At 35.5% G+C, this 12,984-nt stretch overlaps 1 protein-coding gene across 3 annotated transcripts in view; it reads right to left on the reverse strand.

Annotated features, from left to right (window-relative positions):
- Nucleotides 1-12,984, reverse strand: part of DMXL2 (Dmx like 2) — a 133,236-nt gene that overhangs the window by 107,406 nt on the left and 12,846 nt on the right. For all 3 annotated transcript variants that reach the window (XR_012507665.1, XM_045506239.2, XM_010969516.3), the window contains exon 2: nt 977-1,102. Coding sequence is in view for 2 of the 3 variants with exons in the window: in XM_045506239.2 (XP_045362195.2) it covers nt 977-1,102 (126 nt within the window). In the remaining variant the exon portion in view is untranslated. The remainder of the gene's footprint in view (nt 1-976; nt 1,103-12,984) is intronic.

Below are 12,984 nucleotides of genomic sequence, written 5' to 3' on the forward strand. Positions count from 1 at the left end.
AGTATCAGAAAACAACAGGAAATTCAATGTTTCAATACTATGTCAGTTTTATCACTGGACTGTCATGTAGTGACACACCCAAATATTCAAGCTTGATACAAGCAGCAGGGTAGAGCAGTAGAAACGGTAAGAAAAAAATGAAAAAAAAATGGTAAAAAAAAAATCATAATTTACTATTTGGCATAAATTTGCAAGATTACTATTTATCACCATGAATATTCTGATTTAACATAGTCTTGATAAAATATGGCATTATTTAGTAAAGAACAATTTCTAGAACACTAAGACTTTACATTATTACAGGAAAAACATCACTTTTATATTCCCGTGGAGACATTCAATATGCTACACAACATGAGCCTTAATGAAATGCTAGAATACACAGCAAATATGCCATATTTACATATAACCAAAATCTGAATGTATATTATGAGAAACATAGTGTGAAATTTGAATTATTTTAAAATAAACCCTCTGTTTAAAGTCTGAATGAACTTTAAGATTCTTCAAACAACAAATAGTTTCATTAACAGAAACTTACAAAGCACCTGTTATATGACAAATATTATATTAGATACTAACAACATGCTACATTTCTTGATAAAAATTTGATGTTATTATAATTTAGAAGAGATAACATGTGCTAGGTAGGGAAGATATAAATTTTCTTCCCTGCTATTGGCTTAATAGCTGCTAAAGTTATCAGCTGTCAGAGAGTACCAGTATGCACCGGATTGTGAAGCCGGCAGATCTTTCAAGACAGTATATACATGCAGAACAATTAGTTATCACATTATTAGCTTAATGGCTCTTTACAATTTGTACAGAAACATATTATTTTACCCCTACTATTAATAGCCACCTAAGCAAGGTATATTAATTAGAAATTGTAAGCCTTGTATAAAAGGATAAGAATATTCTGAGATTATTAAACACATTAAAAGATGACATTTAATAAAGTAAATAAATCTCTTACTCTTCCATGTTGGTTAGAACACTCCACACAGCTGACTTGGATGTTTCCATGCTTAGCACCAGGAATGATCTGCACACATTCAAAGTCATTTGCCAGAATAACAATATCACAGCCTGATCCATATGCCTAAAAAGAAAAGTTTTACAATATGTAAGATATGTACCTTGTGAACGAATACTGGTTTATCTTAGTTTTTGCTGCCATTGTAAAACATACTGTGACACATTTTACAAAAAGTTAATGCAAAAATATTAAAAAATACCAATTTCCAAATAAAACATTAAAAATCACATCAAAAAAAAAAAAAGACCGACGGCACCCCAAGCATTATCATTCAACAACTGGAAACAGGAAAAGAGTTTTTTTTCCTCCCAGGTCTTCAACACTACAGACTCCATCTGTTTAGAGTTTCTCTCTGAAGCTCGTCTTAAACCCCAAAGAATAAAACCTCCATCTGAAAGTAATAAGGCACTGAGGGCTGCAGTGGTGCTCCCAGGGTTCAAACCAAGCTTAAGGAAGATCAAGAGAGAAATCAGATGCATTTTCCAATACAATTCCACATGGCTTAAAGAGCTGGTTAAATAGACATGAACCCCCGAGGCAGAATTACATGCACTAAAGCAAAGACTAAAACGTAACTCAACTGCCTAAGTGAATCCATCATGAAGCCTGCCTGCCCTCTCCCCTCAACCTTGCCAGGCACGAGGAAGAGAGGAAACCAACCCCAAGTGCTTTTGATCGTGTACTCACTCGCTCCCTCCCTCCCTCCCTCCCTCTCTCTCTCTCACACACGCACACACGTTAAATAAAATAAACAATAAACTAATTTTTATATAATGTGGCAAATACTTGGACATTTATGGAAAACGAAACACAAAATTAAGTTCCTGGAAAATTCCCTTGTTCAACATAACTATACTGAGTAAAACCACATATTTCTTCCTATTACCACACTTCTTGGTTTATGTTATTCCTGTTTTGCAATTTTGTGAATTTCAAGATAACATTAATGGGCAGAGGATGCGGACATTTTTCTTTTTCTGCTAAACTCAACTTATGATTAAATACTCAAAACAACTTAACAATGTAATTCTCAAGTGAAAAATTCCCAAAGAAAGCAACATATAAAATTTATGAGGAGGTATTTTCCCCCCACTATTTTTCTACAGCCTTAAGCAATATGGTCACGTCCTACAAAACAGATATCCAATAGCCAGGGCTGACATGTGATCACATCAAGTCAGTGAGGTCCACATATGGCTGCTAGTGAAAGAGGGAACTAAAAGTAAAGACCAGAGAGGAAGACAGACGCTACTTTTACTTGTTACTAAAACTTCCAATGTCACCAGAATCCTGCCGTAACTACCATAACCATCTTCAACCAAAAGAAAAACAAAGACAGAATTTTAAGCAAGGGAAATAGAGAAAAAAAATCACATCCAGGAGGAAATAACCACTTATATTCTTACAGACAAGGCAGATTTGCCATACTATGCTATGCATTCAAGAAGGCTAAACTGATTGGGAACTGACTGAAGAAATGTTTGTGTCATCACACTGATCTTTCATTGAAATAACAAAAATAATCTTACCCCCTACCAAAAAAAAAACTGTACCCTTGAACAACATTTCACAATTTCCAAAGTGCTTTTACAGCATTATCTCAGCAAAGTGGACTGATGGTAAGGGCATAAACTTTATCTAGTTGGGAATCACCACATGCAGGGTTTTCCATGTTGGTTCTGCAATACTGTCATCTTACGCAAGTTATTTAAGCTCTCTGAGCATTTCCTTGTGGTAAAATGGAAGAAATAATACTTACCTCTTAGGATGATTGTGAGAATCAAAAGAGAAAATCTATTTACATAGTGTTTAGCACACATCACTCATTAAAGAAACAAAACAGGGCACGATGCCCCCAAGCCTGGGCTAGCAACTGGGAATACAAAAACACAAGATGTACCCCCGTGAGTCTAATGGGGGAGACAACCAAGTAAATAACCAATCACAACTAAAATGACCATCTGGCCATGACAGAGACATCTACAAGTTACGAGCAGAAAACAGAAGGTACTCAGGAAATGTTAACATCCTTGTAGTTACAGGGAAAGAGTCTGAGATCATTGACAACTGTTGACAGATAAGTCTAAATTCAAAAAAGTAAAGCACTGATGAATTAAGAGGTACTAAGCCTGTTGAGAGGTTTATCTTATAACAAGGTGTTGTAGTCTAATTTAACAAGAATACTCTACCAGTAGTGTTACTGTTAAACTCCCACCTCTCCCTGAGAGTTCTGATTCATGTAAATATAGGGCATGTGTACTAAGAGTTAGAAAAATAATTATGAGAAAGTGGTGCCATTTACTGAACGCCTACTGGGTATCAAGTTAATATACTATGCATTCTATATCCCTGGTCTTTTTTTCAAGACTGCAATGATCCTAGAGTTGGTTACTCATCCATCCCATTTAATACAAGGAAATGGAAGTTCACAGGATTTAATCAATCCTAAGTCACAAGGTAAATAAACACTGGGATGCAAATTCAAATCGTTTCATACACTTCACTAATGGCCATCTTCTCTCATTTTGTTTTCTATTGCTTAAATTTTTGTTTTTCTTATTAATTACATAAACTCATCTAAATTCTTCATTTCTGCTGTGATCTCTGTTCTACAAACAAAAAGGTTAAGAGAATACAGGGTTCTCTGGGCTTTGATGGTTACTTGGTTGGATCAAGTTATCTTCAGGAAGTAGTCTTAAGAGGCCAAGGTCAACCTATGAAAAAAACTTAAAACCAAGAAAACAAAGGACAGATTAACAAAAATTTCCCAAGAAAACACCCTTTCCCTCTCTGAATCTTAGTCACTTAAAATCCTAAATGCTTATGACACTCTCAGAATTAAAAATTAACTTCTAAAATGGACAAATAGGTTTCCTTATTGAATGGGTCCCTTACTAAGCTAGAACTCATATACTACTTATCCATTAAAGTGAAATAAAATCATTTTAAATGTTTAATTTTGATGTTTTCAGTGACAAGATTTTTCTTTTTTTATAGAGGGAAATAACTTCTAAATTTTAAAACTAAATAGGAAAATTAAGTCACCTTCTTGGCCTTGACCATCCCTCATTCCCAAGGAACACTTAACAGTTACCTACCAACCCTTCCTGAAATGTTTAGTGTACACACAAGTGTATTTACGTATAAATCTTTCTTTTAGTACATAAAGGGAGTAAGTTACACACAATTCTGCAAATTATTTTCCTCTTAATTAACAATGTATCTGGAAAACTTTCCAAACCCCACAGAATGAATTATTTCACTGGTCTGAATAGTTGCATATTACTTCATTCTGTGGCTCTGCCACAGTTAATTTCAGTTGTTTCCAGTCTTTTACTACTACAAAAAAAAATGCTTCAATGAAGATCTTTGTGTATATAATATTATGTACATTATATACAAGTATACCCATAAGACAAATTCTAAGACATAATTTGCTGGGTCAGTGACTAAAATTTATAACTACTTCAGACTGCCCTTCAAAAACATCACACCCCCAGGTATATAAAAAGTACCTGTTTCTCCATTTCATCACTAATCCTGATCATTACCAAATGTTTTAATCTTTCTAATCCAACAACACCTGTCATCTCCTTGTTTTAATTTTTATTTTTATTAGGAATATCTTTTCATATGTTTATCAGTTATTTATATTTTTCCTCTGCAAACTGACTAGTCATGTTACTGGCCCATTTTTTAACTGGGCCTTCAGTCTTAATGTTCTAAACGATTTGTAAGAGCTCTTTATAGAACTCACCCTTTGTCATACATAGCTAACAAGTTTTTTTTTTTTAAACAAAGTGCCTGAACTGAAGATATATAAAGGCACAAACATATTAAGGAAAGGATAACATTTTTCACTTGAGATAATATATTTATATAATACATAATTCCAATTTTTAAAGTTTTATAAGAAGATCATAATATGCCAAGGACTATTTTAAAACCCTAATTTATGGATTACCAGGAAACTATAGATTTATGCATAAAAAATACACATTCTTGACTTAATGAGAATTCTCAAAATGAAATTTAAGTCTACAAAATAAAAGCACTTATTATCAGCAACATATTCAATCAGCCTCATTTGTCTGTCTGCAAGTTTCCACCTAATCAGACCCTTACTATTATCAATTACTGCCTACCACAACCACCAGCCAAAGTGAATAAGCCTCCTGTCACTCAGATACAGGTCCACACAACAGTCAGAAAAGGGCGAGAGGGCAGTATTTGAAAAGAAGCTCTTCTTTCCACATGACTAAGAACACACTTTCCTGATACGATTCAATCATTCTAACAGTCTAAAGTTCATTCGAAAATGCTGAACAAGCAAAATAAATAAGGAAGAAACTAAATATTATGCAAAAAGCTTGGAATAAAAAAACTAATCTATGTCAATAATGGGTGAAACAATGTCAGAAATAATCTACTAATAACTACTTGAGTGGTAACCAAAGGGACTGTACTTCTTAGAAATAATTCACACCAGGAAATGCAAACTTAACACACTACTTATAAGTAACAGTAGAAAAAAGCAAAGCTGAGAGTGGTATGCTGAGTGAGATGTAAGACAAAGCTTAATAATATGTAAAAACAAAAATCTATGGCCAGAGAAGAAGAAAAAAATTAAAGAAAATCCTGCAAGTGTTTGGGATTAAGTGGTAAGAGACAAAATGATGTTTTGTTTTAATTTCCTAACAACCCCAAAGAAGCAAATGATCTGGAAGTAGAACTTTAATTGAAATTGAAACTTTATACAATAGCTATTTTTAATATTAATCAAAAAAACTTGCCAATTTTGATAATTTACTAACAAGATGGAGCTACAAAAACTTCTAAATAGTAAGATTAAAAGAAACAAACAGCTGCAGTCCAAACTAAGCATATTTCTATACCCCTGAATAAAGAATAAACACGTTTTTTTAATTTACTGATGCTAGTACCAACTGAAAGGAAAATGAGACCTTGAGAAGAAAAATATGCAATAACTAATTAACTTACTCTAATTAATCGCCACAAAACCAGCTCTATCTCCAGCTTGCCTGCATTCTTCTTAAAAGGTAGGTATGGAAGTGAAAACCAAAAATCATCTTCTCTTATAAATAACTATTTTATGTCAGTGCTAAGAATAAACCATTTAAAGTATTAGTTATCAAAAATGTACAACGGACATAATAGTAACACTGGTAAAAATAAGCCCCATGGAGGGGCCTGCACATATAAAAACCGAGTCACCTTTCAGCCCCAAATTTGTTCTCTCCAGTACTTACAGTACAAAATAATTTGCCTCATAGAGAATAATGAAGTAAAATACTCTCTTTTAAAATGGCTATCTCTGAAGAAATAGAATGAACATTTTGGGGACCTTAAATTATTAGAAATAGAGAAATAAGTACCCCAAATTGTTTCTTAATTTGTTTTTAATACATTTTCCATTTGAAAGAACCTTAAAGTTAACAGTAAGTTACGTAGCAATATTAATATGTAATGTTTATGACAACTTTCACTGTAACTACTGGACATTTCCAGGAAATTATTTAACCTAAACATTGATATTTTGCAGGAAATGATCCTGATAGTGTTCAAAAAAAATTTTCCCAAATAATATTATTCAACTATTAAATGGTAATTAAACTTCCAGTCCTTCAATATGGTGCAAAGAGTATATTCCTGAGAATCCAGAGGTGCTAACACTGACTATAACAAATGGGCAAATCAGTCTCTCCACATACAGATCTTTCCTCCATCAGTCAAATGAACATTGTGATTAGATCACTTCTAAGACCCCTTTTCAACTTTTAAACCGTGAGTCTGTTAAGTGTACACAAACTTGCCTCAAAGTCCTGATAAAAAGATTGAATAATTCAGTGTGCGCTATTTTCCACAGAACCTTAGCTAAATGTTCTGTATCTTCTGACATTCCCCTACTCACAGCTGACAGGATGCAAGGATGGTACAAGACAATGACCAGCGGCTAACAGCCAGCTGAAAAAGATGAGCTACGCCAATCAAAGTCTACTCTGGGGAATTGAAGCCAAAAAAGCCAGAGTTAGCGGGCAGAGTTGAGCTGAAAGTCATACATGTTCAGGAATAAGACAGCCAGTAAGAATCACGTGCAACTTGAAACTGAAACCACCAATTTGAGAAGCAACTGGATCAGACATCCAAAAATAAGAAAGAATTCATGAGAAAACAAGTATATAAAATCTCTAAGAGAAGGCAGTTTGATTCTACCAGTTTTTCGGTTCTACTGTCAAGTCCAGTCGCCCTTCCTTGATGGTGCTTTGTGTATACTGAAACAAACCTTGCTCTTACTTCAGTTCATCTGTCCCTTGCCCCAGCTGAAACTAACACTGGTACAAGGATTGAGGATATTCAAAGCAGAGCTTCAAGGAACAGGTGCAACTGTTGCCCATGATATTACAGCAATAGCAATGAGGGTGCAAGGATGGAAAGCCAGCAAAAAAGGATGTATGACAGAGACAGTAACTAAAGAGTATGATCCCTTGGGACCCAGAATACGCACCTAGAGAGACTAGGGCTTTGGCACACTGGATAGCCGAATGCACTTTTTCAGCCTTAAACAGCCATAGGAAAAAGCAATAAGCAAGAGCATGATACACCTGTCACTCTGATACACTACTGCAGCATAAAACCACCTGACTTTCCTGGAAAACAATGTGGTAGCATGAATTAAGAGACTCTAAAAAGATTTAAGTCTTTTGATTTATTATGTCTATTTCTAGGACTGTAGCCTAAGAAAACATTCAGACACACAAGCAAACATTACACCCAGTACCAAGATGTTTACTGCAGCATTAAAGTAATTTTGAAAATGGAAACAATCTAAACATCCCGTAACAGAAAAATTATGCTTTTTTCATGTCAAGTGTGTTGTCCATCTGACTCACAGACGTTTTAAGGCAAAACTGCCCCACCCACAGTACTTCTGAAAGGGCAGCCTTGGCAGACCAAATGACCAATACTCACTGCATGTATCTGACTGGACCAGGGTTTGACACTTGATTCCCAAGACCAAGCAATTTTTTTAACATTTTTTATTGAAGTTATAGTCATTTTACAATGTTGTGTGTATTCCAGTGTAGAGCACAATTTTTCAGTTATACACGAACATACATATATTCATTGTTACTTTTTTTTCGCTGTGAGCTACCATAAGATCTTGTATATATTTCCCTGTGCTATACAGTATAATCTTGTTTATCTATTCTACATTTTGAAATCCCAGTCTGTCCCTTCCCATACCCCGCCCCCTTGGCAACCACAAGTTTGTATTCTATGTCTATCAGTCTGTTTCTGTTTTGTATTTATGTTTTGTTTTGTTTTGTTTTTTAGATTCCACATATGAGCGATCTCATATGGTATTTTTCTTTCTCTTTCTGGCTTACTTCACTTAGAATTACATTCTCCAGGGCCATCCATGTTTCTGCAAATGGCGTTATGTTGTCGGTTTTTATGGCTGAATAGTATTCCATTATATAAATATACCACCTCTTCTTTATCCAGTCATCTGTTGATGGACATTTAGGCTGTTTCCATGTCTTGGCTATTGTAAATAGTGCTGCTATGAACATTGGGGTGCAGGTGTCTTTTTGAAGTTGGGTTCCTTCTGGATATATGCCCAGGAGCTGGATTCCTGGGTCATATGGTAAGTCTATTTCTAGTCTTTGGAGGAATCTCCATACTGTTTTCCATAGTGGCTGCACCAAACTGCATTTCCACCAGCAGTGTAGGAGGGTTCCCTTTTCTCCACAGCCTCTCCAGCATTTGTCATTTGTAGACTTTTGAATGACATTCTGACTGGTGAGGTGATACCTCATTGTAGTTTTGATTTGCATTTCTCTGATAATTAGTGATACTGAGCATTTTTTCATCCAAGACCAAGAAATTTTAATACCAAAAGCTATAGGCTGGCCAGCAATCTATGATGTGGCCTGGCTTTAAAGTCAGCTGAGTCAGATTCCACTTTCTGGATATTCAACTAAGAATTACCAAAAAAAAAAAAAAAAAAAAAAAAGGTAGTAATAGGCACTGAAGCCAAAAGGATTTTATGTACAGAGGCCAGGGAAATCCCTGGGGTCCTTACAAGCCAGTTTTAATGGACCCAACACAGAGAGAGGCTGAGACTATAAGAGCCACACAGCCCAACAGAGAGTAACTGGTCCCCAGAGCTGTCCAGGTTCCTGCTATCTGAGGCCCAGTCGTACTGTGACTTAAAAGATTCTTGGAAGATGTGTCTTGTACACCTCTTCTGTATTCTTATAATTCCCCATTACTTCAGGTGATCTGTTTCTTGACCTGTTTCATTTAACTCTCAACAAATCTTTACAGCACGATAACTGTTGGGGATTCAAGTCAACATCTACTGAGCAGTTACCGTGGACCAGGCACTCAGGGCACAGTGTGATGGAAAACAGACAAGATCTCTGCCATGTGGGGTTTACATTTCACCAGGATAGAGGAGGGAAAGGAAGAGGTGGACGGTAAGTTTTAGCTTTTTTCTTTTTTTTAATTTGCAAAGAAGGCTTGAGATTCTCCTTTAAAAAATAACAGACAAAAAAACAACAAAATGCACCTATATCCACTCCCTCACAAAACTCCACTAAGCCAATTTTTTAAAAAATTTAGAGGTGTACCCAAAACAAATACCCATCAACAAAGAACCAAAATGAACATCTTGTTAGTTATCAAACTTTCACCCACTACTTGTAGCATCCATTGGATGATTCTTGCCTAAATCAGTTATTACTATGATGGTTGCCAAATGGTTATTTTCTAATTCCATCATTTCATTGTTTATTAGTTGCTTTTCTCTGTAAGGAAGCGTTTTCCTTATTTATCTTTATACTTTTAATGTTATTAAGATCATGGATTCTTAACTCATTCAATGGATGATAATTCATTACTATCACTTATTTTCATACTCAAATTGTCCCAGATTTGGCCAGTAGGACCATTTGACCTAGCTCCTGTGTTCTTTTGACATTCTCATCATTCTTTGAACAATTCCTTACTTTCTAACACCAGAGATTCCAGGCCTACAATCAGCTATTTTTCCATGGAATGCTGTTTCCTTTCAGTGGAGAATGGTATTTAGAAACCAAGATCTAGACACCAGCTGTTTCTGCTACTGGAGTAACAAGTGCATCTAGGCCCTCTCCACTGACAGATCAAGAAACAGATACCTGTGTGTGTGTGTGTGTGTGCGCGCATGCAGGTGGGTATGTGTATATATGCAGACACCCACATACACTTTCAACTTTCTACTGAAAGGCTTAGAAGCACTGACATCCAGGACATGCATACATCCCCACCTTGCCTATACATCTCTGTACCTGTATACCATTGCTCTCTCACTCTCTAAATATGTATATACACATGGATACACACATTATAATATAAACACATAATATATACATACATGGATACACACACACATATATGTGAGGTCACACTGATGCCTCTAATCTGATTATATCCACAACACAATGCATTCTAGCCTTCCTACTTTCCGTATTTTTAACTCCTTTCTTCAATAATAAGAAACCTGGTTCACATCATCCAATATAAATTAATCCATACCTGTGGTATATTTGTTGTTTTGTTTGAGAAATGTTTTGCAACCTAAAGATCATGAATAAATTTTCTACATTGCCTTCTAAAATCTTTATTGTTCAATCTTTCACACCTGGATCTGTAATCTACCAAGAGCTCATTTTTGTGTATGGTGTGAGATAGAAGCCAAGTTTCATTTCTTTCCTGTATAAATAAGAAAAGGTCCCAGCACTACTGATTGAAAAGATCAACCATACTAAGCTACCACATCGTCAGAAGTAAATCAAGCATCAGTAAATGTGTGAGTCTGTTTCTGGTGCTCTGTGTTGTTATAGTGGCGTATTTGCTCTTAGGCCGTCACCACCACACTGTCTTAATGACTACAACCTTATTAAGTCTTGAGCTGGTAGAAATAGTCCTCTCATCTTATTGCTCTTGAAGATTGTCTTATTTATCCTTGGCCCTATCAATTTCCATAAAATCGAGCATCATTCCATCAAATTCCACAAAATTCTCTTAAAAGTTTTGGCTGGGAATACATCAAAGCTATAAATGAGCTTGGAAAGAATTGCTATCTTCACAGGAGTGAATCTTCCAGTCCATACACATGGTATTTATCTCCTTTTATTTAGGTCTCTTCATAAAGTTTTATCACTTTTGCCCACAGAAATCGTCTACATGCATTATTATACTTATTGCTGGTCCTTGGTATTTTTTGATGGTATGAAAAACGGTATCATAGTTCCAGTTCCGAGTAAGAATGATATTATATTACGTCTCTCCCACTGAATGCAGCCATAAAACATGGACAGAATGCATGGAACGGCTATCAAAGGACTCCAAAAAGTAAATGGTAGCAGGTGAGGTAGGAAAGAATAGAATTTGAAATCCACTGTACTAGCAGAGGATTTAACTAAAGTTAGAACGAAACCAAAAAGCAATAATGAAAGCTCCAGGAGAAACTCAAGAAGTAGGAAAAGAGACTCCTAATTTTCAAGAAGAGAGAAAAAATTCCCCATTTATCCTTTTTTTTTTTTCTTTTCTCCATTTCCTCACATCCCAGCCCCCAAGTAATCCCACAACTCCAAAATGAGAAGCTGTGATCCCAAGAGAGTAGGGAAAACCCCTGTGGTTTTTTTTTTTTTTTTCCCTTTCTCTGTCCTGCTGCTACGTGGCACTGAACACAGATACAGTCACAGGAAGTACAGAGCAGGGTAACTAAAGTCTCAACTTTCCATTCAGAGAACCACCAAGGGGAGCCCTAGGAAACTAGAAAGTAACAGAGAAATCACAAAAAGGAAAGCACTCATAAGAGCAACACAATAAACTTTTTTTATTAACTCCTGGGCTCATTCCTGAGCAGCACATGCACGGATCATACCTTAAGCAGCAGAATAAACAGGTCTCAGATCTGAGCTATAGGAGAGACCACTGTCCAGGTCTATAGCATCTTATTCTGGCCACTGGCTGGCACATACACAGGTTATATCCAACTAGCACTGCCAAGGGCTTTGAAAACAGAACTGGCATTGAAACTACAACCTATAGAAGGCTGGTGAGAACTTCTGGCCTGAACCCAAGTAAGTCAACCGCCGGCTAAAACAAACTATCAACATCCTCCATAGCATTTACACAAGACTACAGTTTCATAACAATATTTTAAACAGTCCAGGTTACAATGCAAGACTACTCAGCATACAAAGAACTAAGAAAATCTCAACTCACATGGGAAGGGCAGCCAATAGTCACAGATCCTGAAATTAATACACAAAGATGTTAAAGAGGCTAGTACAAAAATGTTCAGAGAAGCATGGGTGAACACTCTCAGATCAGTAATCTAAGTGCCCATCTTAGTCAATCAGAAAAAGAGCAAAACAAATTCAAAGTGTGCAGGAGGCAGGAAATAATAAAGATAAAAGGAGAAATCAATGAAACTGACAACAGGAAAACAGAAAGATAATCGGAATGAAATAAAAATCTGGTTCTCTGTAAAAGACCAATAAAACTTATAAATCTCAAGAAAGGCACACAGAAAAAAAAAGATGACAAAAACTACCAATATGAAGAATAAAGGCGAGACTGTCAGTACTAATCTTGCAAACATTAAAAGGATAATAAAATACTACAAATAATTTTACACACATAAATAAAACAATGAAATAGATGAAAACGACTAATTCCTCTAAAACCAGAAACTACAAAAACATATCCAAGATGAAATGTATTATTTGAACAGTCCTTTTACTATTAAAGAAATTGAATGTGATGTTAAAAACTTTCTGAAATTCTGTATGTCTGAAACTAATACAATATTTTAAATAATTATACTTCAATTAAAAATACCTTCTGAAACTGGCAAATCCTACTAA

This window comes from Camelus bactrianus, chromosome 6 (assembly GCF_048773025.1).
Source record: "Camelus bactrianus isolate YW-2024 breed Bactrian camel chromosome 6, ASM4877302v1, whole genome shotgun sequence".
NCBI classification, from domain to species: Eukaryota; Metazoa; Chordata; class Mammalia; order Artiodactyla; family Camelidae; genus Camelus; species Camelus bactrianus.